General features: G+C 45.2%; 2 protein-coding genes and 1 long non-coding RNA gene across 3 annotated transcripts; 2 read left to right on the top strand and 1 right to left on the bottom strand.

The window, feature by feature from the left end:
• Window positions 1-2,380: 2,380 nt before the first annotated feature.
• LOC109534365 (WASH complex subunit 5) lies at window positions 2,381-6,962 on the top strand. The gene is made up of 16 exons (XM_019900022.2): window positions 2,381-2,605; window positions 2,680-2,782; window positions 2,875-3,066; window positions 3,126-3,337; window positions 3,391-3,636; window positions 3,695-3,963; window positions 4,019-4,422; window positions 4,531-4,737; window positions 4,790-5,081; window positions 5,131-5,351; window positions 5,414-5,640; window positions 5,692-5,864; window positions 5,913-6,186; window positions 6,236-6,441; window positions 6,494-6,644; window positions 6,759-6,962. The coding sequence occupies exons 1-16, from the start codon at window positions 2,484-2,486 to the stop codon at window positions 6,913-6,915; spliced, it is 3,456 nt and encodes a 1,151-aa protein (XP_019755581.2). The 5' UTR covers window positions 2,381-2,483; the 3' UTR covers window positions 6,916-6,962.
• On the bottom strand, window positions 6,926-22,929 carry LOC109534363 (dynein axonemal heavy chain 6). Its single transcript, XM_019900020.2, has 65 exons — window positions 22,844-22,929; window positions 22,596-22,686; window positions 22,458-22,542; window positions 22,331-22,403; window positions 22,111-22,260; window positions 21,880-22,057; window positions 21,620-21,826; window positions 21,431-21,569; window positions 21,286-21,364; window positions 21,055-21,235; window positions 20,828-20,994; window positions 20,551-20,777; window positions 20,319-20,493; window positions 19,882-20,263; window positions 19,705-19,833; window positions 19,388-19,645; window positions 19,130-19,339; window positions 18,863-19,075; window positions 18,663-18,809; window positions 18,423-18,604; window positions 18,280-18,365; window positions 18,024-18,226; window positions 17,795-17,968; window positions 17,605-17,741; window positions 17,359-17,549; window positions 17,047-17,308; window positions 16,849-16,994; window positions 16,528-16,799; window positions 16,264-16,476; window positions 16,024-16,209; window positions 15,778-15,974; window positions 15,536-15,722; window positions 15,253-15,476; window positions 14,725-15,192; window positions 14,479-14,671; window positions 14,166-14,428; window positions 13,894-14,113; window positions 13,651-13,841; window positions 13,420-13,592; window positions 13,186-13,366; window positions 12,945-13,133; window positions 12,751-12,889; window positions 12,524-12,700; window positions 12,260-12,456; window positions 11,963-12,208; window positions 11,674-11,911; window positions 11,461-11,621; window positions 11,255-11,404; window positions 11,016-11,193; window positions 10,782-10,954; window positions 10,554-10,734; window positions 10,322-10,501; window positions 10,010-10,261; window positions 9,833-9,958; window positions 9,590-9,777; window positions 9,332-9,533; window positions 9,040-9,280; window positions 8,785-8,985; window positions 8,484-8,725; window positions 8,075-8,245; window positions 7,842-8,021; window positions 7,691-7,783; window positions 7,437-7,637; window positions 7,262-7,379; window positions 6,926-7,212 (listed from the first exon to the last, which is right to left on the bottom strand). Exons 1-65 carry the CDS (start codon window positions 22,870-22,872, stop codon window positions 6,983-6,985), a joined length of 12,123 nt encoding a protein of 4,040 aa, XP_019755579.2. The 5' UTR covers window positions 22,873-22,929; the 3' UTR covers window positions 6,926-6,982.
• LOC109534367 lies at window positions 22,681-23,094 on the top strand. Its single transcript, XR_002171625.2, has 2 exons — window positions 22,681-22,796; window positions 22,854-23,094. It is a non-coding gene; the product is annotated as an uncharacterized LOC109534367 (long non-coding RNA).
• The last annotated feature ends 712 nt before the right edge of the window (window positions 23,095-23,806 follow it).

Here is a 23,806-nt window from a genome sequence, read left to right as displayed (position 1 = left end):
CACTGTGGCCTTTTCGCTTATTAGCACTGTATGCGGTTCTAACTGAGTGGTACTCACTAGGCATCGGCCTTTGAGGTCCTTTTCTCTAAAAAAGTAACACCCTAAATGTATCGGACTATGGAAGCTTTTACAGCCAGTCCACAAATTAGTTGAAGAGTTTTCCGGGCGATAAGGCATTCACTACGATTAATCCCAATGCGTTCCTGTTCTCTATCCCCACCACTGATAGACGCGCAAGGGATAGTATAAAAACAGCAGCAGCACCAGTTGACGAACCAGTTATAGGTGGGACTTCAACTGGTCCACTCCAGATGTGACTTTCTTTTCTGAAAACTTTTCAACCCATTTGATTACTATTGAAACAGTCTCAACTTACGCGATTTTAATACTGGCATGGGCAAATTCAATCATTTTATTGGGCGCCGGTACTGGTGGGTATTTAACATTGAATGGCTCTCGAAAGAACTCTAGCTTGTATGGATCACCAGGAGATTTCCTGGCCAGACTACAAGTGGGCTGATCCGACAATGTCATTATCTCTTGGCTCATAGCGTTGAAAATAGTGTCACCAACGGGATGGCTGCTATTAACGTTCACATTTATATTAATTAATTTCGGACGATTTTTGCAGGTAACACTTAGTTTTTCTCGTCTTGTTAATTTGATAGATATCTACTTACTGAATCTTTATAAAGTATTTTTCGAAAGCCTCAAACTCATTTTTGTAAAACTTTTTCAGGCCGCAGACAGGATCGATTTCTGATTCACCCCGGTGGCGATATGCATAATCCTCTACTTGACTGGAATAAATGGCTTAAATATGAATGTAAAACCACAACCCTGCCTCACTATATACTTTTTTAAACATTTGTTATCCGATTTTGCTTGATCTGCGTCTTTTAATGGGAGCTTTAGGCTTATAACTTGTGGATCAGCCCAATAATAAGCTTGGGGTTTGGGTTCTACACACTGAGTAACGATAGGAGCTCTGGAAATGACGCTGTTATCAGCTTCAAAGTGACTAACTTTGGAGCCACTAACTCCTTTATATCAGATCAAAAACCCACCGTGCAGTAACAATGTCAGCGTTTGTTTCTACTGCTTGATTTGTGCTCTTCGTTGATGCGGCGAGTTTCTTTTCAAATTGCGTCTTGTGCCGCTTATTTCTTTCTTTAGACATCCTTAATATTTCAAAACACTAACGTGAAGAGCACAGAATGAACTATAACACTATCTAAAGGCCACCGGATGCCCTGACCGTGTTTATTTAAATATATATTGATTGATCTCTAAAAATCTGTTGAATTCAAGTAAGGAATGCTTGACGGTCACATTGCAGTAAAAGGAATTTTCGGCAGAACATTTTTGGGAAATCGTGAATATACAGACAAAATCTACAGGGTGTCCCGTAAGCTCATGATCAATAGGGTACAGCGATATTCTTTGGACCAAAAGAAGACGATCTGACCTAACTATTATTAACAAAAAATGTCTGGCTCCTCTGCTATTGAGGGTCAAAGTTCTTCAAAAAAATTATCTTTTTCGAAATATCGGGAGAATGGTACGATGTATTTTAGTGAAACTCGCTGTGAATTTGTTCTTATGTAATACTCATATTTTGATGAAACAATCGAGTTCAGCCATTTTGGACAAGTGGTGAATTCTTGAGTGTCGTGATACAAAAACTACCAGAACTTTTTAGTTGGAGGATGAGATCAACTCATTTTTTTAGGCTGATGCACTCAATTGTTCACAATTTTGTACTCTTTGTAAAATCTTGTAGCAGTCATAGCTTGTGCGTAAAAAAATATGTCTGTTTTCTAGTCACTGCTAGACATTTACTACAATACTTACTTATGTAGGTACACGGTTTTTGACTAGTTATTTTCTGGACAATCATCGTTCTTTTCTTGTAAATTGAAATGCATGTGAAATATAGCAGATTAAGTAAAAATAAATTCTGGAATGCAAAAATGTGATTTTTTCGATTTTAAATGTAAAAAGCCAATATTTTATGCAAGCGGGAATTTCACAATTATTTCTTCAAAAACCGGTTAAGTCAAAGAGTGCAATTTGTGAGTATTTATTAGCGCAATGTATGTTCAGTAAGTAGAACGCGTATCGATTTTTACTCATCTTCAAGCAATTTTTAAGAATTTTCAAAATCGCGTTTAATTTTTCGAGTTGTTCATGCAGGGCTAAGTTTGGCATTTATTTTTTCAGAAACCAGAAAGTTTTGAGATTCAGTTTTATGAGTGCTTTAGAGAACAAAGTGCGACATGTGAAAAAAAATTGAGTTTGAGTCTTCGTCGAGCAATTTTGAAGCATACGAATACAATAAAACATATTTTTTTTAAGGAAAAACGAGAGGTGCTGGCAACGCTACGTCCGGGCAGGTTGTTGTCGAACAAACAAAACAATCTGCTAGGTTATGTTTAGTGCAATTGTTGTTTATTTCGGGTTTTATTAACAAATTATTCACAATGCAGGACTTTCTTGCCGAAAATAATGCGTGCGGTCAAACTCTGCTACTGTTAGTCTCCAGAGGAAATGCTATCATTGCCGAATTGTTGCGTCTGAAGAACTTCATTCCCCAGGTTTACAGGTAAGTGACTAACGGGGCCTGTTTTGCTAAAAATTGTAACAACGGTGCACTGGAATCGCTCAAATCCGCTGCAGGCTAGATAGCAAGGAGGATGTTCAAAAGTATGGGGAAATTATCTTGGACTTTTCGTATCTTCGCACATCAGAGGCACATGAGCTAAAAGTCGAAAACAATGAGGTGAGTCTGACTAATTTCGCTTACTCTGGCAAGCTGCAGGGTTTAGGTATTGCCCTGCAGTCTGTAAGAGTGCACTAAGGGTATCTTGCTAGGCATTGCGCGAGCTTGATGAAGAGTTCCGAGACAACTACATAGAAATCATAAAGAGGTTCTATTTGCTTTTTGAAAGCATCCACACTTACATCACTGACCTGAATCACTACGTAGAAGAGCTAGAAGAAGGTGTTTACATTCATCAGTCTTTAGAGATTGTATTTCAAGATGCCGAAGGCAAACAACTTCTGGTAATCCAAGCGCCGTTATTATTATTACTATAAGCCTATTATTCAGGGTTTTCCTTCAGTGCGAAGGGCTTTTTCTCTTCGGATTGATGTTGATAATGGTGGATGCGTACATCGATGGGCCCATTAGGGAGAGGCTGTTGATTTCGTATAATCGTTACACTCCTCAAAGACGGGACACGCAGAGCTCTTTCGATGAAGTGTGCAAGCTCCTGATGGACACCAGCTATAATACGGCTCGAAGACTTCAGAATTACCCGGAAGATTATTTCCGGTTAGTCTAGTTAGAGAGTTAGAGAGCTTTGGGTCAAGTACGCAAATTATTAGGAGGGTGCCAGTGAATTCAACTTACGTCGAGATGGTGATTGGGAGATTACGTTCAGACGACATTTACGCCCAAATGTCCGTTTATCCGTTACCCAAACACCGAAGCACCGCGCTCAGCCATCAGGCCTCTATGCTCTATATTTGCCTATTTTTCTCGCCCGCCATACTCCATTTTGAGTGCGCTGTTATGAGGGAGATTGTTGATAAGTATTTCCCAGATAACTGGATTGTCTCGGTTTACATGGGGTAGGAACTGGCTTGGTGATGGGGCTGATTAACCAGTTGATCTGGCTGAAATTTCCAGGTTTATAGTAAATTTAGCTGACACCTGGGATAATTTCAAAGCCGCCAAACAAGCGCTTAATAACACTCTGCAACTGACAAATCTTAAGCACTATTCGGGTACTTATGGCCAAAAAGTGCCAGAGTTGCTGAAATCCAGCAACTCGCTCCTCAAAGAAGGCACCGTTACCAGAGAGTCGCTGCTGAAGGATATTCAGGGCATTGTGAACACTTTGAGGGAGTGCAACGTGGCTTTGAGGTGGCTGGTGCTGCACACTGTAGTAAAGCCAGGTAGTCCTTAAGCAGACCCACCCAACGCCCTCAACCTCAAAGCCAAGTCTTTTAGGTACCGCGGAAAAAAACAAACGCCTGAAGCAATACAGGGACATGGTAATAGCGGAGTCGAACTGTGATCAAACCAGCGTGTTCAAGCTGCTGCTCAACACTGCTCAATTGGAGCTGGTAACCAAAGAGCTCTATAAGGGCTTGATGAGTGAAAAGGACACGCAATGGGAGAGCCTCAAAGAGGCAAGTCATAAGGGGCTATTGGAACTAGCCGATGTCTTCAGCGGCACGCAGGCCTTGTCGAGAGTGAAGAAAAACGAAGATCTGGAACAGTGGTTTCGGGAGATTGCCAAACAGGTTCAGGACTTAACCAGGGAGAACTCGGGCTCTTCTATGAAATTGGTGCAGCTGATCCAGGCCCTGGAGGATGTCCAAGAGTTTGAGCAAATGTCCAACAATATGCAGGTATATCGGGTGTTTCAAACAGCGGTAGTAGAGTAGTCGTTACTCAACAATATGCCTTACTGGGGAATAAAAAAGCAATTTTCTCCCGTTCTCAATGATGCGATGTAGGTGGTTCAGTTTCTAACTGAAATCAGAAAGGATCTCGATCAGATGATTAGGACAATGAACATCAAAGAGGACGTTCTGATCAACCTGCAAATAATCGGCGATCTTAGCTACGCTTGGGAGTTGATCGATTTCTACACAAATATTATGCAGAACGGAATCAAAAGAGAGCCAAAGCTGGTTACCAAGCTTCGAGCAGTTTTCCTCAAAGTGCGTTCTATATACTAATTTACTAGCCGAGGATCAACGCGTAAATTTCCAGCTAGCGTCCGCTGTCGAACTGCCCCTGTTGCGCATAAATCAAGCCCATAGCGAAGACCTGATTTCCGTGTCAGAATACTACAGTAAAGAGTTGGAAATTTACGTGCGTAAAGTGCTGCAAATCATCCCCAGTACGATGTTTGAAAAGCTGGCGCGAATCATTGAGATGCAAACGAACGTTATCAAAGAACTGCCCAGTCGTGTGGACAAGGACAAGCTCAAAGAATTCGCCCAATTGGATGAACGATTCGAGTTTGCAGAGCTCACACACTCAGTGTCGATCTTCAGTCAAGGTAGCGACAAACCGGAAAATTCCTTAGGGATGCTGATACGGCTTTTTAGGGATGCGCCTGATGAAAAGCACCTTGGTCGGAGTGGTTTGCTTGGATCCCAAGCAGCTCCTGGAAGACGGCATTAGGAAGGAGCTGGTCCAGCACATTTCCAACGCTTTACATAAGGAATTCACATTCAGTCCCAAGCCCAAGCAGGACGAGCTGGAGACAAAGCTGAAGAGCCTTGGCTTGGTTATGGATGGCTACAAACGGTCTTTTGAGTACATCCAGGTTGGTTAGGATAGCCATTGCGTCTAGGACTTAGCGGGTTTAGACAACCAAATCGGTTGCAGGACTACATCAACATCAACGGCCTGAAAATCTGGCAGCAGGAGGTGACCAGGATAGTGAACTACAACGTGGAGCAGGAGTGTAACGGCTTTTTACGCAACAAGATCCATCCATGGCAGAGCGCGTACCAAAACCGCTATGTGCCAATCCCTATTTACCCTCCTCAGGATCAGAGCGAAAACTTCATTGGTCGGCTGGCTCGCGAGGTCATTCGATTAACTGATCCACGGTTGGTGAGTTATCACTAATTGACTTGATCTAAGTAGTTTCTCGGCAGTAGCTCAGCAGTGTATTTATCCACCACATCGACGTGGTACGACATAAAACTACACAAGCCAGTTCTCACCAAGGAAACCATCGCCTCCATTGCGCAAACAGTGGAAGTGACGGGGCTGGTTGGACTCGACAGGCTATTCTCCTTCATGATCACCGCTGCTTTGCAAAGGATTATGGGTGAGCGTGCAAATGCCATTTCATCCCCATCCTAATAACATCTATTAGCTTATCTGGAAAACAAAAACATTAACACCTCATGGATCAACGTGTTGAGTGCCATCCAAAACGACATGAATCAGCAGCCTGAGAGCCCATCTAATCCGCTCAAAACCTACCAAACATACGTGAATAGAACCACCAAAATCTGGACAGAGTTTCTGGATAAGGCCTTGCTAGTGGGTCAGTTGCAGCTGCTTAGGAACCTGATCGCGTTCCACTTGAACAAATCCTGCAGGTTCAACGCCAAGAACCTGGAGTCTTCCTTGCGCTCTTTAAACAAGTAGGAAACCGGCTGGTTCTTTTGCACAGCGTTCATTAAAATGTTCTAGATCGTTGCTCTTGGACCTCAAGCAGAACCAGCCGTTGCCGCCGGAGGACGTGATGAAGAAGCTCTCAGAGTACTTCGACTACGCCGGCCTAAACGAGCCGTTTAGCAAAGTCTATGTTCCTACAAAGAACAACCCGAATCACTGCATTACATTGTTTTTATTCGTGTTAGCCCATATTAGGCTGATGTTTCTGCCTCAAAACTTAGGTAGTAGTCCTGGTGGTTTTCAATGGAAACGATTCAATTTGCGGTCTTTTAGCCACTCTACCTAAGCGTACAAGCGAACAACTGGATGGCGTCGCACTATCGGTTGGAGTGCATACGATTTTAAAGCAGTTCCACTGCACTATAAACGATGGCTTTATTAAACTAGTAGCTGACTACGTTCTGCAACTTTCCAAACAAAATGGGTAAGTTTTCGTGGATTTAAATTAAAACAAGGCAAATATTCCTTTGATGGGATGCAAACAAAGTCATGCAGAGGAAACAAAATCAAATAAGATAAAATTGGCATTGTATTTAAGTGCGAAAGCTCCGGAAGTCTTACCCGAAGTAATCATGATGATAAACTTTATGGACTGCTACACCGATTATTCAGAAGCTTCCCGTACTTTCTACCGCCAACGACTGCCTGAAGAAATCCTCCTGATCCAGCAGTCGTTGATATCGTCCAACGTGTGAACCGAAAAGCAATTGATAAACTGTTTAATAAAAACTTTGATGGCAAATTGACAAAAACATCATTATTCTAGTCGGTGATTTGAGTCAATAGGGCAGTTCCTTTCAAAATCCAGTAGCTCTGTGCTTGTGCGGTGGGCAGCAGCACCGCAATCACAAAGTTGGTACTGTGGCCAGTGGTAGAAAGAACTCCCGCCCTTATGGAGGTCTTGTATAAAGGGCAGACGTAGCGAGGATCGTCTTCCGGCATATTCGTAGTGGGCGTCATGTGAATTACCGGAAACGGGGGGTTGATTTCGCCTAGAACCGTTCCATTAATGATAGACGGGAGAAAAGAATTCTACAGTACCGGGTTTGGGATCAACCAGCTTCATTGCCTTCATATCCCACCTGCCGGCATCCACAAATAGGCCATGAACTAGGACGCCGTCTTCTGGTGCTACTAAGGGGCGGTACAAGTCGTAGACCTAAATAATGTTCCTCAGCTGTCCTTTAAAAACCCTTCTTGGCCTAATATATTTTACCTCTTTGCCTTCAGCATCGTGCTCCAACTTGATCTCTTCCTGGCTCAGATTGACTGGCTTAATCACAAAGTCAAATTTCAGCTTATCGATGGGCAGGTTGTATTTTCGTGCGTGCGTCTGAAGCGTGCCCGTGAGGAAACCTTGTGGAAAATAGAACCCCGAAAGCCAATAGGAGATTGGATGGCCTGACCGTAACCAAATCTACCCAGAAGTAGACATATTTCATCGGTACAACCGGCAATCATTATACATACACTAATAAAATCCAACCGTAAAGTGAGATCAAACACCCAACTGCCAAGACTCTTGAGCGAATTGTACGCCTTGGCTGACCACATCTTTGGCACCTAAAACAGATCAGGGTAAAATGAAGCGCTAAACGCTAAACTTACCCTTGATAGACACCTGGTTGTTCATGAAGGCCTTATAAACGTCCTCCAAGGCTTCAGACATCACCACCAGGCCCTTGATGGCCTTCTTCAGCTGGTCCATTGAGGAGTGGACGAGTTTCAACAGCTTATTATATCGGTCAATTTCTTGCGTCAGGACGGTGGTCAGCGAAGGCACGCGACCTTTGTCATCTTTCTATTAGAAGAAGTGAAGGTTTAGAGTTGGTAAATGGTTCTTAGTGCGCCCACCTTAAACAGGTAAATGTTGACTTCTTCCGACTGAATTTGGGGGATAATCGCGTTGATAACGCTGTCCGCCAGCTCATACACGATCTCATCACTTGACTTGCCTTCACCACCTCCATCCGATCTGGGCTGGCACTCCATGATGGTTCGGATAACCGTTTGCGTTTCTTTTATCTGGAATATTCAACAGGATTGTGAGAATGTGTAAGGCCTATGCAAGGCCGATGAGGAAAACTGCATTTCCAAAAGTGAAACAAAATTCTGAAACTGCATATATGAATTTAAACACAGCTCGCAAAACCCCAAACTTATCTCCATTTAATCTACTATATATCTCTTTAAATTAGAACATTTTCATGAACATCGGTTTAACGCGCTACCTAAGTCCTTAAGACAATAAGTGGAATCGTACCTGGAAAGCTATATTGGCGTTTTCATGCATCCCAAAAATTTCCGGTTCCTCAATAATGGGGAATTTGTCAATAAATTCCCGGTATTCTGCCAAGTGCGAGTAATCCGGACAATAGTACGTCCCTGACGCCGAATATTTGTAATTTTTCGTCAAAGTTTGGGCCGAAAAGAAAATTCTTAGAATGGTCTTGAGACATCTGAGGTCCCAGTAGTCGGTCACTCGGCCACCATAAGTTATCTCCCCTGAAATCAGATTGAAAATACCCATCGCCCCACTTAAATTCCACGGAAGTTCCACATACCAGTCAAATACTCCAAAGCGTCCCAAGGAATAACTCCTTCAGCACAAAACATCTGGAACGTGTTGAAGGCAAAGTCCCTATCACTATCGTTGAACTCATAGACAATATTCCATCCCAGTGGGCCAAATTTCTTCCTCTCCTGCACCACTGCATGAAACATGCAGATTCCAAACAGAATCGTTCGCCACTTTTGCTGCAGAGCTGTTAGAAAAGTTACTCATTTTGGCTCCAGTTTGCCTCCTGCCCAACACTCACGATGCTCCTCGAAAAATCCCTCCAACATCTCCGCAAACGCTCTCTTCATGTTGGCCCTCAACCCTTTGGGAGGCTCGTTGGTAACTTTAACTGAATTCTGCAAAACAGCCACCGGGAAGCACTTGGAAGGCATCGAGCTCATGAACAACCTGAAGGCTTTGTTGAGTTTGGCCGCGTTTTCGGCAATTTCCAACACAATCCGCTCCATGGAAAGCATCCAGGAAGTGGCCAGATGACAATTCTTTAACAGGCAAATTTCAAGGGGGGGTTGGAAGCTTTGTCTTGCAAATACCTGCAAGAAAATCCAGTCGCCAGTTTCCAGAGCGCCGTGAATCAAACGCTCGGCTACCGGGCCTTGCCCTTGGCCTAGAGAAATCGACTTCAGCTTCTCAGTGAAGCCCATTTCGGCTGCAAACCTTTGAAAAGCTCCGAACGGATCAGAACCGGTGCTCAGAACGAATATTAGGGGAACTGCATTGGACGTGTCCTGATATCTGGTTTGAGTGGGCAAAATTGTTAGTTGGAAAATTCACTGCTTCAGTTCACTTACAAGAGATTCAATGATACTTGCGGGCTCTCGATGAAGGCCTGCCCCAAGTTGAGCTTGACAAACTCTGTAATGGCAAAAACCAGCTTTTCTTCCTGCATGGTTTTGATCAGCATCAGTTTCTCAAAGTCCGTCAGGGTGTGATCCCAGTCCACTTTACTCGCTAGAGCGGTGGATACCACTTTGATCACCTTTTTAGAAATTTAGTTGGAGAAATATGGAAAAGATCAATTGATTTTTGCTTACCAAATGGTAACTTCCCACTGTAACAGTCATCGCCCTGGTAATTTCTTCGGGCAGACCCCGAAACTGCTCGTAGGAAGAAGCCAAATAATTCGCGGCCTGCCACATTCCATCGGTCACTGTCGCCACCTGAAATAAACACGTAAAAGTCCCTGTTCCAATATAAAATTCCTGGCATACATCGGGTTTTTTTGTGCCACTTTTACTGCCAACCGGCCCTCTAAGCAGGAAGCTCCATTGAACCTCCGAAATCCTGCCCTCCTGCTGCATGATGGCAATGCACAGCATGAAACTGAACACCAACTTATGCCTTTCGAAGAGCCCTCTAGATATAATTGTATAAACCGCTAGAGTAATTTCTACTCTAAGTGTGTTTAAGCGTTTCTCCAAAACTGGATCTTTGGTAGAGGTCAGGATGACATTGTCGAACACCTAGAAGCAAATGGGGAAGTTTTAACCAAATAACTGTTTGATTTCAATAGACAGTCTCACTTGGCTGAAGTATTTTAGCGAGTATTGATACATGGGGTCGATTTCCGCAAGTTCGGCAACCACAAAGTACAGTACCGAGCCCCTAGTGGCGACTGATCGGTACTTTTCGCGTGCAATCGAAATTTTTTCTTCCGTAGCCTCCGTTTCAACCAGTCTTGCTTCTATGATGGCAGAAGTTTCCTAGCAAAACCACAGTTACCAACTGATGGCCATCAGGCAACAACCCAATTACTTTGCTCTCGTTCAAAGTTTCAATGAGCTCTTCATCGTCCAGAATGTTGCCCTCAGAGTGATACAGAAGGTACAAAATCTTATCCTCGATGCCCTTCAACTGGGTCTTGTCGGCGTTAATGCGCACAACCAGCTCGTTCCTTTGCTGCTCCAACTCAGGCCTTTCCAATCTCACCACATCCCTAAAACAGAGTTTACAATCCAGAAAACATCAGAGCGAACAGCTTACGCCAATAGCTGATCTTCTAAGCCGGATGGTGTGACCGTGAAGTTGACGATGGTCACTTGAATGCAAATTTCCGGAAGATAGTGCGGATTAGCCAGTTTGGTTGTGATGTAGAGCTTGAAGTTCTGGTCATATTCCACGTCCGAATCGCCCAGATGGATTAGAGTTCTCCCGCCCTATTGATGAGAACGATAAATGAAAAAAAATGTCTCAACGGAGAAAAGCTCAAAGGAGTACCAGTACGAAGGTTTGCTTCATGAGTATGGGCGCCAAGGTGGGATCGAGAGTTTCTCCCACTTCCTCCAAAAGAACCGGCATTCCTATTCGAATCCCGTTTTCCAAAACGCGCATGAAGCTCGAATCGGTCAGTTTAATGATTTTCAAATTGTTGCCACCCTCCATTTGCCGGATCCATCTAACAACGTCCCAATGTTCAAAGTCCTTTAGGGAGTTCAAAATATATCGCCTCTTCCTACCTGTTGGCTTGCTCTTGAGGATCAATCATTAGCGGCCAGCGGCCTGCTTTCGTGACCATGATGGCATTTTCGGTCGAAACACTGTCTCTTGGCAGGCCGCAGGAGTTCCACATTCTGATCTCGTAAGCGTCCGCCAGTACATTTAGCAAACTGCAAATCAACTCAAAGTATATTGGCCGAAAACCGCAGAATTTTCGAGTACTCACTTGAAATTCTCTGTGGATGGGATGGACTGTTCAATGCATTTCGTCTCCCACATGCTGGTCAGTTCTTGTCGGTAGTTTGCAGTAAACGCCCCTTGATAAGCTACGCAGGCGGCCGCCATGAGCACATCCCCCACACAGTTGGTCAGTTCAATGGCAAATTTCTGTCCATTGATCTTATGAGAGGACAAACTTTTAATTAATTGGAATGTTTACCTTGACGCTTTCTTCCCATCTAGTCTGCTCGTCGCCTAGCGCAATATTCAGCCGCCCCGCTCTATTGAGCCTTGCAGATGTGAGTGCGATGTTGTTCTCCAACGCCTCCTTCTCAGCCACTGTAGCATTGAACTTGGCTTCCAGGCCTGCAATCATGGCCTCAACGTCTGCCAGCTGCTTTTGCTTCTCCCTCAGCAAAGACATCACTGCGTTCAGTTCTTTCTCCGCTCCCTGGAGCCTGCAAATGTCCAGTGATGGAAATGGAAGAAGCAAACTGTTTTCGTTTTACTTTTTCCTTTTGGGTTCCACGATTTTGTACACTTTGGCGTACATGTCGACAGCGCGTACCCACATGCACAGACTCTTGCAGGCCCTGCTTACTGTAACCACTTTCTCAGGAACAAAATCGGGATGCTCGATGTAGGTCTTCAATTTCTTCAGCATCAGATCGGTAATGTGATCTTTGTCGTAATCCTGCAGTTTCTTTAAGAAGTTTGTGTCGCCCAGCACCACTTTGGCCGCAGCCCAATCAGTCCTTCAAGCCAAGTCATATTAATGCGAACAGGTTGATGAGTCCAAAACTCACTTCGCTCCAAGTAGAATGCAAACGCTTTCCATCACAAACTGGACGAGTTTTGGCGGTTTTTGAAACACTTTCACTTCATTGATGTCGTTCTTGTTCAGCGCCTCCAGGGCTTTGGTGGCTGCGTCCAAAGCAGGCAGGGCGGTGTCCAAATCTCTTTGAGCATCGTCGGCTAACACTTGAGTTTCATCAGCTTTAGCCTAAGAATATTGCACGAGACTGTCAGCTGGAAGTTTCAGGTGCTTTTGACTAGGAAAATGTGCAAACCTTGGCAGTTTCCTCATCGCCTTTAACAGTGACTCGCACTTTATCGGCGGATTTCTGCTCCTTGGCCAGATTTTTCATTAGTTCCGCCACTGCTATCGACTTTTTGGCCAATTCCGGCTCCAAAGCAATCAACGTCTCTTTCATGGTGTCGATAACGTCGTTTGTTTGATACAGTTTCTGTAACTCAATCGTCAAATCGGCCTAATAAAACCCAGCCACGAAGTTACCTGCAGCCCATTAGCGATCCTATCGCGAGTCTTGGTGATTTTATCCTTGCGGTCTCTGAGCATGACTTTGTAGAGCTTGATCAGCTCCAAGTAACTGCTGGGGGTTGTGTAGTAGTAGCGCTTCATTTCCCGATAGAACCTTTAAGGAAAACAATCAAATCTCCCATGTCAACTTGGGTTTTGAGGAGTTTTACTTTTCCGTCATAATCTCCACACTTTCATGTATAGTCACGCAAACTATGGCCAGGCTGTCGCACAGTTCGACGCTCCCCAGGGTTTTTAGGCTGGACTGCGCTACAGATAGTAGAGCTTCTTGGGGCCACTTTTCGAACCAATCTATCGTGCAACAGTTCACCAATGAGGGAAACATTCGGCAACGACGCCTGAAAACTCAAAAAATTCAGTAACAAACTACCCGGTCCTGATGCGGGTTACCTGAAGGCATCCCCTACTGGACTCATACAAATTACCAGGTGCAAATTGCTTCTCACTCTGCTAATGAAGTACTCGTAGATGTGGTCGCGGCCATCTGGACATCCAGCCTTTTTCGCCGCATCCCTGCAGCCGATGACGACTTTCTCGTATTCATCGGCCTCAAAGAGATTTGGCACATCACCTGTAAGAAAAACCTGCAAACTCCATCCTCAAGTCTTACCACTACTCTCATACCAGAGTTTAACATATTGTTGATATCCTCCAAGAATTCCTCCTGCACGATTTGAGTGTCGGTGAACAGAAACACCGTGTCCATATTTCCCACTCCGGCGTGGGCGTACATTTTACGCAAGTCCTCGAAGAAGGAGGAGTGGTCGTAGTTGCGCACCAGCTCAATTTGGAAGCACCTGAAACAAGTTGCTTGCTCAACAACGACGCTTTTCTTCTGAGTAGACAATCGCGTACTTGTAGCCGTTCACATGGGAGGCGAGTTTAGTCAAGCTCTGTTTTCCCATGCCGCCCACCCCCACTAAGAGGGCGTTGCCCCGTTCTGAGCGCAAAATGCGCGCTATTCGTACACAATGTTCCACAGCCATCATGAAGAATATCACCTGCATGTCCTTGTTGTACATCAGGTTGAAGTCATCCAAGTAATCCTGCAAGTCCAGTTTACTAGACAACTGGAAGGGGGAAGTAAAGAGGGTTTACCTGAAGAAGGCTCTTCACTTTATCAATGTTCTTCAGTTCCTCATAAATGCGGTTTTCCCGCTCGGCCCCAAACTGCATAAAATCGCCAAATAGTAAAATAGGCGGGTTTTCAATCAGACCGGTGTTGTCGGGCAGTTGCAGCACCGGCGTGCCAAAGTTCCGAGAGCAAATCTCCTTCATCAGATAGTAGAAGTATGACTTGTCTTCCACGTTTATCAGCCTGAAATGGGTTTTTCCAAAACTACCATTTTTCCACTATTTATCAAGTGTACCTATCATGAAACACCCTCAAGCATTCATGGTAAAACAGGCGCATAATTTCCATCTCTCCCCTCATGGTGCCGGCGTCCGCTTGCGTCACTCCTTGCACGCACTTGGACAAATCCCTCAGATTGAAAATATAATGGGACTTTGAAGGTGTAGGTAGCAAGTCTCTGGCGATCCGGTCGTAAATGTCCACAGCTGCGTTGACCATGTAATCGCCCAAGTCGCGACATTCGTTGGAAAAATCGTTCAAAAAACCCTTTAAGATCGCCTGGAAATCACCACTTGTAAAGTCGCATAGCAATAAAAATCCACTTGTACCTTGAAGATAGCTTTAAGGGCCAACTCGTTTGGTGAGGGTATTAACAGCATTCCGAAATGCCGCACAAATCGTGGGGTGAGAGGGTTTCTGCCGCCGCCAGGCGGCGCGCATGCCGTGGTCAGAATCACATCACGAATGTCCTTCCAAAAAAGTTTTTCTCGGTCGTACAAACCGCCATAGTCTAATAGTTGCCTAAGGAATAAACCGTACAACGCATTGTAACTCCTTAAATGGCAGGCTCTTACCTGATCAACTCGATTGGGGGCTGCGCCCCATAAGTCTCCAGCTTCGGCATGTTGACATCATCAATGAATATAATCACTTTCTTCCCTAATGGAGCTCCCAACAAGGTCTTCTTCTTTCTCTCCAGCTTCAGTTCAATAATCTCCTGCGTTCGCATACTGCTCGTTTGCGCCGAGAAGTTCATGGTGGCGGGCACAAAATGCTCGGATGCGCCCAACCGGTTCAGCACATCCTTGGCCACTACAGATTTTCCCACTCCCGTGTCCCCCGTTATCATTACCGGGTGTCCCACATGGATCAGCCGCTCCATAATGTAGCCGAAGCGCACCGTGTCCAGAGTGGGCACCAAGGTGTCAAAGAAGGGCGTCTCCTTGTCGTAGACGAACTGAGGCATGATGTTCTGCCATGGGGTTAGGCGCTTGGTCTGGACGTCCATGTAGACGTACCACATGTCCTGGCCAGGAGGCAACCTAGCTCAATTTTAATATGTTGGTTCAAAATCGGCGTCAATCCTCTTCGCCATAAGCTACCTGGCGTCGCTGCATTCCTCAAACTGGCTCTGAACGAACACTTCAAACTTCTCCCTGCTATCTTCTGTGATGTTGCCTCCAAGGCCCCACATGTACGAAGAGATGAATACTTGGCAGACGAAACAGCGCACTTTGGCCCTTTCCCCAATCTTCTCCATGGCGCCTGGTAGAGCCATATGGCTCTGGATCAGCGAACATATCATTTTCACTTTTGAAACCTCGACCTAAAGAACAGGCCCGTTCAGAATTTGCCTCGCCAACCACAAACACAAGCTCCACAAACCTGATGTATTGCGTAGATGCAATTTTTCTTCACAAAGTCAAAGCCGTCTTGCACATAAGTGGCAAAAAGGCTGGTAAGAAATTCCTTCAGTTCTTCATTCAAAAGGCTGTCGCTGATAGTGTTTATCCAGGATTTCACGTAGGGCATCCACTTGAGTTCCTCAGAGTCGACGAACACCATTCCACATCTATACAATTTGCGCTGTTAGTAACCAGAAGTTTGAGGGTGAAGATATTTGACACCTGCTAACAGTGGCGGGAGAGGCTTGAGCCAGATCTTGCACCTCAAACACCATGTGAACGTACGGGGTCAACTTGATCCTTTCCGAATTGGCCAAACAGAGCATTTTGTTGTCATCCAGGACGGTGTTAAGATTCTCTATCCACACGGCGTCTACCGGACCGTCACAGATTATCCACTGATGATCCTCAGTGGTGGACTAACAACGAGTCTGATCAAGCAAAGGGCGACAATCTAAAGCCGCATACCTGTACAGCAGTTCTCATCATTATCCCCATGAGTCCATCGCGCCATTCCAAGGTAAAAGCATTGACTTCTCCATACAATTCCCCAGCAGAGACGGCTTTGGGATTCATGATGTAAGTGTGCACTTGGTGGTAGAATGGACCCTCTTGTCCGTCTTCGCACATTTTGGTTAGAGATCCATTCAGGGTCTAAGCAAAACTTTAATTAGCTAAGTTTTCAAGAGTTAGAGTGCCTCTGCGTACATTTAAAATCGTCGTTTTTCCGCCCCCAGTCGGCCCAACCAGCATAACGCCCCATCTCACTATCATGGTCTCATAGAGCTGAATCACTTTGTTGATCATGCATAGTTCTGGCTGCAGATTGTTGCTCTTCATTATCTCCACCATGGTCTCTTGGAACACTCCGTAGTCGCTCACTGGGAGTTCAGTGCCCGGGAACAGATCGCCCAAAATGCCCTAAAAGTATTTGATTGCTCACTCTAAACCTTAGAGATTCTATCAACCCACTTGAAACAGAACGGCATCGTCTGACAAAAACTTCGGAAGATTACTGTCCCGCAGGGCACAGATAAGAACCACGTCCTCGTTTCGATCGGGGTTGGCCCTCTTCAGGGACCCGGCCATCACCAGAACGCTTTTAACGGCCCTCATGCCGAAGTCGTAGTGGTCCTGTTGCGACAACTGCTCACTGCACAGTTTGTACATTTGGACCATTTTTTGTGATAGATTTTTCGACGACTCGAACCCTTCCGAGTATAAAATCACTTCGGCGATTAGCGCTGAAAGGCTGATTGATAGCGACCAAACAACTAGCTAGCTTAGTCCTACCGTAGTCAGGTACCATCATCGATATGGGCCTAAACAGGGCCTTCAAATTGTCCGGCAACTCAGTCCTTCCAGCATATCCGGGATTCATGGTGATAAAAGCCGCGCACTTTTGAATCAGCTTGATTTCCCGTCCCTCAAACATAAACCTGCAAACCCAGACAATGTCCAAGCGTCAGTGATAAATGGTTGTTCTCGCACCTTTGTAATTTAGCAGCTTTGGCATTGCGGATGGTGATGAGCTGTTGCGCGATAACCGAGAGCACTTCGATATCGATGCGGTTGAATTCATCAAAACAGCACCAGGCGCCCGACTGGGCCAATCCGGAGAAGAAGCGCCCCATCATCTTGTAGTCCAGGCCCTCCGAGCAGTTGAACACCACACATTGAATGGCCAGAGCCTTGGCCAGGTCTTTGGTGGTTTCTGTTTTGCCTGTTCCTGCAGGACCTGCCGGGGCTCCGCCTAAAAACACATCAGTCACTTGGGAACCTACACCTGAACCTTGTACACACCGAGGTCAAGTTGAAGGGCACCCATCAGGCACAAATAGCACTTGTCGGTTAGGGGCGTAATGACAAGAACACCGCCTGCTCCTAGGTATTCGTACCCGTAAAGGTAAGAAGCGCTGGACATTTTAGCCAGACAGTCGTCGATGTTTTCCATCCAGTAGTAGCGCAACACCTTCAGCCAATCAAAGTTGTTGCTACAAAGAAAAAACGTTGAAAACCGCATCGGTTGAATGCGATCCTCCCAATTACCTATTGCTAACTTTGCTTTTAACCATGTTTTGAATGGTGTCCCTTGCATGCACATCAATAGTAATCAGGGCTATCAAAATCTTGCGTGTTACCGAAGCCAAATCAGATCTGACCAGGACCGCCAGGTCATTTAAATCCTGCAAAATTGGGGCTGCACCAATGGATGCCGCCACGCCATATCTGTGCATACCTTAATGCACTTCTGCTCGTATTGCTCCATTTTCTTCATTACGTTGCCTTCGCCGTCCAGGATTTCATGGACTCCTTTGGCCCACATTATCTGAGACACTGTGAGGATGATCTGGTTGGCGTGGCACACCACCCATTCAGTTCGGGGTTTTTGCATGTAATGGCTGATTGAAACCTTGATCGGAAATGCGCCATAAAGTGCCGCAAAGTATTTGGTAGATTGATTTTACCTTCATGCACTTCTTCAAGCTTAAGAACATGGATTCCTCCACTTTTCCCAGCCAGTCTTCGACGTTGCCCCGCGCTTTTAAGCCCTTGCTCAGCTGCACTCGTTCCCCCTCCGGGCTAATCATTGCAATAATGTCCGTGGTCAGAACCATGGTGGGCGCCTTTTCTTTTTTGCCCTCCTTTGCGCCTTCTTTGGATTCTTCTCCTTCAACACCTCAAAGGTGGAAAACTGCCTTCGGCATATTTATGGCGACTTACCTTCTTCTGCCGGCTTCATTCCAAACTCCAGTTTTGAAATGGCGTCAAAGCACTTACGCAAATGTGGCTGAACAGCATGGGGATTCCTGAATTTCCATGGTGTTTTAACTAAACATTATCGGAGAGTTTATGGAAAAGCTCACCGAGTTTGGGCCAAAATATCCAGCAGCTCGTCATTGGACAGGAAGTAGAAGCGAGGGAAGGCAACTCGCTTGGTTTCCAGATAGGATTCCAGGCATTTCATTATCTGCTCCAACAGAGCGTTGTTGCGCTGGAAAGTCTCCAAAAGTCCAGGTTGTAAAGTCGCTTCCATTGCGATCGGCATCTAAGCAAGTATCTGTTTAGAATTTCTCTCTAAAAAATTACGTCCAACTTTAAGTCACCTTGGCAGTTCTTCGCATAATGTCCTTCCAGGACTTATCGACAATGACAAACAACTTGGCTTCATTGGGCAACTGCCTTTGTATGTCCGGTGCGGAGAAAATGACCTCCAAATACACCCAGCTTTGTTGGCACATCATCCATTCATCCTAAAGAACAGGAATGAGCATTACAACGCGAGAGAGTCTCGAATAGTTTATACCAGGGTGTGTGTAAAGAGGTCTAAGTTCTTCTGCCATTCTTCCACGCGACTTTTAATAGGGCCCACATGTCTGGAGCTAGCAATGGTGGTGATGTTAATGTTGCTCTCATCCAGAACTGCTTGCACGTCCTCGAGAGAGCCCAAAATAAAAACATCTTTGGCGTCCTTATGAGAAATGACGATGTACTCCAACCCCTTCCAAGCTTCCTCCACCTGTAGGTCGCAATGATTTCAGTTGCAATCAGAGGAAGTTTTTGTTAAACGTGCCTTGCGCAAAAGGGCCTCCAATCCAGCTTCGCTGCTTGCTTGACCTGAGATCTCCATCAGCTCCTGAGGGTAGCTGAACACGTTGAGACTCTCCAGCTGTTCCAGGGTCATTTCTTCCTCAGCTTTGAACTTGTGATTCAACACATTCTCCACCTTTATCCAATGTCTGGCCTTCAAGGCAGGATTTCGCAGGTATGTGATCACTGGAAGCTACAAACCCACGCTTTAGGCAGTTGTACAGGCACGCTCACAGCTAACCTTGTCTTTCATCAGCTCTACTTCGTCTTTGAGCTTGGGAACGATGAGGTTGGGAGGTAGGCCCTTCTCCAGCTGGTTGATATTCTTCACGTTCTTGGCGGTGAAAAGGTTCATGTCCTCCACATTAAGCGTGCCAAAGTCGCAATGGTACCATTCATCCACGGTTTTCGCCCAAGAATCGACGCTTTCCCACAACAGCATGCGGAGCTTGACGTCGTTCATCACTTCTTCCAGCATATCGAATCTGGATACTTCCAGCTGGAAGAAATGCCACTTGGGGGTTAGCAGGGGTAGTCTGCGGGCTGGTGGTGTCTCACCCGAAATTGCTTTTGGTAATTCTTGAACTCCACAGCCTTGGTTTGGCAGGTCAGCAATCTGTCGTAAAGATCGGCCAAAAACTCGCTCACTTCGTCGATGTTTGAGGCAATATCATACAGCCAGGGTTGCTAGAAGACGTTACAGTTTTAAGCTGTACCGACCCGAAGTTATCTTACCGTGCACTCGTCCTTGATCAGTCCCACTTCCGAAATTAGCCCACTGATGTCCTTGTTCATCTGGTCGTTGAAAGCCTTCACGATTCGGCCAGTTTCTTCGATTTTCTTGTCCACGAAGTTCCTCAAGTTCCCCAGCGACACGCTCAGCCCTAGATAGTTGGTCATTTCCTCCTGCGCCACTGGGATGGCAAACTCTTCGGTGATATCGTAGAGCTCCTTGCAATAGTCCAGCTGTTCCTCCATTTTATCCACTCTGGATGTAGCCTCTTCGATGTATTCCAGGTACTTTACGTAATCTGCAGTTGAGACTGGTTCCTGCCCTAAGTAGATCTCTGTTTCTTCGACCTGCTGGATCAGGCTGCTGACTTTTTCGTGGCCGATCCTATGAAAGAATGATGTGTATCTATATCCCACTTTGAACATTGTTTGATACTCACCAGGGAATTACGTTTTTGGCTATTTCCAGCAATCGACGAGGTTCAGGCAAGGCAGTGTCTCTAAAGTCGTTGAGCATCAGATAGAGCAACCCCAGTGGTTGTGTCTTGGTGATTTTCTCAATGGTGACAATCTCGTTGTGGTATCGGATGCACATGTTTCGGAAGTTTTCAGTAACTGAAAGCGTTTTCAATATTGTACACGAGGGAATACAAGGAATCGAATCAATATTACCAGTTTCTCTTTGTACGTCCTCCTCCTGCACCCTTAAATCTTCCGCGAAAAACTCCCGAATGTATTCCAATCGTTTCACGTAGGTGCTAGCGCAGTTATAATTCAGCTCAAAGTAGCCGAACACTTTTCTGGTGTCTTCTTCCAGCTTCTCGTCTTTGCCTAGGTAGAAATCCAGTGTGGGCCCCCAACCGCAAATGCGGTCTTCGATTTTCTCGTTTATCACCGGCCTGGAAATATATTCACCACTTTGGATCAACCACCTTTTGGGGTCACTTACGTGGTGAAGAGAGAATAGAACGGGTCAGCGACAAATGATTTCACTTCTCTGCAACTTTGCTCCCACAGCTCAATGGTCTGTTGAAAGATGCACTTGGCCACGCCTAACGGAGGGTCTAGCTTCACCTCTTCAGGCTCTAGCATCACGTTAACCACGAAGAGCGGCAACTGACCAAAAGAAGCTTTATCTGAGTATCTAAGGTTGTTCAAAAATTGACGGGAGTTTACCGAAGGATCTTCACTTTCTCGGCCAGTTTCCAACAGGGTGTCCACCTCAGTCCGCTCCAGTTGTTCGTCAGGCGGCAGATATTTGGAGTGCTTCTCAAAAAGTTCATTCAGGGCGTTGATGGAGTTTATTATCAGTTGATGAAGCATGTTGATGGACATGTAGTCGACCAGCATGATGTACCTAAAAGTATTCGAGCGTTCAGGCTGTTTGAAGTGGTTTTTGTGACTTACGCCGCAAGGCGCTCGCAGAATTTCTTCTTACTGGCTTGCTCTATGTAGGAGGCTTTCTGCTGCCTTCGTCTTCTCTGATCTAGAGTTGTTGAATGGGTTTATGTTGCAAGTTAAGCTCAATAATTAAACTAATTAAAAACGGTACCTTTTTGTTCATCAACTATGCGCTCATCAGCAACAAATCCTTTGGCCAACAAGGCTCCATGGCAAGCATTCGCCACAATTTCCTTGGCGAGCTCATGAAATTCTGCGATTTCCATCCGTATTTTATTTAGTTTGTCCATCTGTAAAGTTCCAGTTATCTCTGACTTTCCTTAATTTTTCTTATATCGACCTGATTTTCTATAAAGTAAAACAGCCAGACGTTCTCTGTTTGGCTGAGCTCCACAAAGCTGGTGTCCACCATCTTGTGGCACATGTACTGGATGTCGATCAGCCCTTGTCTGAGAAGGGGATTCAGAAGGAACATGTTTTGCGACAAGTGCTTTTGAGCAGAGGTAAACTTGCAATAGATAATATTCTTGCGCCACACGTAAAAACCCTGTGAATTATCCAGGTTTTACTGCGAGTGCATGGGAATGGAAGTCTGTGTACCTTCCACTTTCTGAATGTTCTGAAAGTGCGGATTTTCATCAGGCGCTGGAACATGTCGTATTCGGCTTCCCATTTGTCCAGAGGTGTAAACACTACTTCGCTCCCTATGTGCTGCATTACGCCTTTGGCGCTCATGGTGAAGAAGTTGTTCTTGTCCACCTCTTTATACCCAACCACTCTGGAAGTGCTGGGTGGATCAAACAGAGTGATCAGTTGACTCTTAATACTCACTTGAGCATGTAGGGGTTGAATCGCTCAGAGCTTTTGGGAACGGCGTAGGTAAAGTAGACAAATGAGCCGTCTTTGGACCTTCTCATTTTGTCGATCCATTCCTTCTGATCTGCCACTTTCGTTAACTTTTGCGAGGTGTCTTTGACTCTGCTAAATTAAGACGTGATACTCAATGCAACTGGTATACCGGGAGGAGTTAACTGCCTTATGCGCTACTTGCCTCTGTTCTTCCTCAACTTTGTCAAAAAATGTTACTGCGGTCTGAATGCTTGGTTGACCAGAACTTCCCGGCCCTATAAAGCGTGAATCTGCAGTTGAATTGATAATTGCAATCCAAGTTTTCCTACCTGATTCGCCGACTACTTTGGCTTTTATAGGCGGGAGTCGGCGTCTTTTAGTCAAAATGTCCTCTTGGTACTTCTTGAAGCCAGTCTGAAAAACGGGTTTAACACGCCCATATTTTTGTTATGTCTTGTCCGTTTTACCAATGGTTCGGGTTCCTCCTGTTTGAACTCGATCTTCTCCAGCAATCGCTTATGCGGAATATGAAACGGCACTGCATTCGACCTCCGAGGTCTGAAATGAGCAAATACACTTTAAAAATACCTCGTATATTGCTGTTGCCGGGCAACTCGAGTTTGTTTGACCCTTTTCGTCTTTGTATAATCTGGTATCAGGCAGCCAAAGTGAGTATTTCGCGTTTCGGGGGGTTTGAAAGCATTTAAACACTTACCCGTGTGTAGGCATAGGAGGGGCACACATCAGCCGAGCCCCCAGCCTCGTCCTGCCCTTGAGACTCGGCAGGGAACTGCCCCTGAACCCATGGGACCCAGAGGCGCTCTCCCCATCGCCCCTCTGAGTCCCCCCGGACCCGCTTCCGTCCGTTTTTCAGGCAGGAGGCCGAAAATCACCAGCTAGTCTTGCAGGGACGCTCTGTGACTTGTTTTTTTATATTTTTATTTATTAAAGTTTTTACTCGAAGAACGCGAGTTTATTTGAGTCCTTCGCTACCTTAACAACCACAAACATTCGTTTGTTTCGGGGCGCTCGATAAGGGATGATGAGGATCGGTTGCCGGGCACCTATTTGATTTTTGCAGATTGGGGGAATAAAATATTCACGAAACGTTTTGAGAGTTGCTTTGCATTTTATTTTATTACATGGCCTTTAAGGTTCATACGTAGGTTGTACACAGTGAAAAGGCGTATTCCTGATGGTTTCTTTAGCGAAAGGGTGACCTCATAGGAATATGCCCGTTATTTATACAGGGTTATTCACGCTATACGGCACGGAAGTTTGCGGCTAAACCGTTTGATTTTTTTAAAGTATTATTTTATGAATTGTCCGACGCCTACCGAGTGCAAATTTTAAAAATATTTTCGTAATGTACAGGGTGTCCCAAAAGCTCTGAAGGTATCAAAGTTGCGTTTTTTTAAATGGAATGTCCTGTATATTATTGCATTTTTGGATTCGCTGAACAAAATAAGTGTCTGTTTTAATAATAATAATTGTAGACGTGTTTGTCGTTATTTTAATATTATTATTGTGTTGCTAAGTGAAAATGAAGAATTGTCCAAGAGAAGAGCGTATTGACATGGACACCCTTGGAGAATCTCATAAAAATTGTTTATTGGCTTCTCGAGTTTATGCTCAAAAGTTTCCTGAAAGAAATCATCCTAAGCCAACAGTTTTTAAG

This window comes from Dendroctonus ponderosae, unplaced genomic scaffold, assembly GCF_020466585.1.
Source record: "Dendroctonus ponderosae isolate FM_Combo_2020 unplaced genomic scaffold, Dpon_F_20191213v2 Dpon_F_20191213_8, whole genome shotgun sequence".
Lineage (NCBI taxonomy): Eukaryota > Metazoa > Arthropoda > Insecta > Coleoptera > Curculionidae > Dendroctonus > Dendroctonus ponderosae.
The sequence above is the reverse complement of the archived record's forward strand: the minus strand, read 5'-3'. Positions and strand labels throughout refer to the sequence as shown.

Excerpts from the sequence above, each read along its gene's own strand:
- LOC109534363 (XM_019900020.2), bottom strand. The coding sequence starts at position 22,872 with ATGTGTGCCCCTCCTATGCCTACACACGG. Across the intron at positions 8,022-8,074 it reads TCAACATTTACCTGTTTAAG|AAAGATGACAAAGGTCGCGT; the intron begins GTGGGCGCACTA and ends TTCTTCTAATAG. Across the intron at positions 7,638-7,690 it reads TACGGTTGGATTTTATTAGT|ATTTGGTTACGGTCAGGCCA; the intron begins GTATGTATAATG and ends ACTTCTGGGTAG.
- LOC109534365 (XM_019900022.2), top strand. The coding sequence starts at position 2,484 with ATGCAGGACTTTCTTGCCGAAAATAATGCGTGCGGTCAAACTCTGCTA. Across the intron at positions 3,067-3,125 it reads CCGAAGGCAAACAACTTCTG|TGCGAAGGGCTTTTTCTCTT; the intron begins GTAATCCAAGCG and ends GTTTTCCTTCAG. Across the intron at positions 5,865-5,912 it reads TGCTTTGCAAAGGATTATGG|CTTATCTGGAAAACAAAAAC; the intron begins GTGAGCGTGCAA and ends AACATCTATTAG.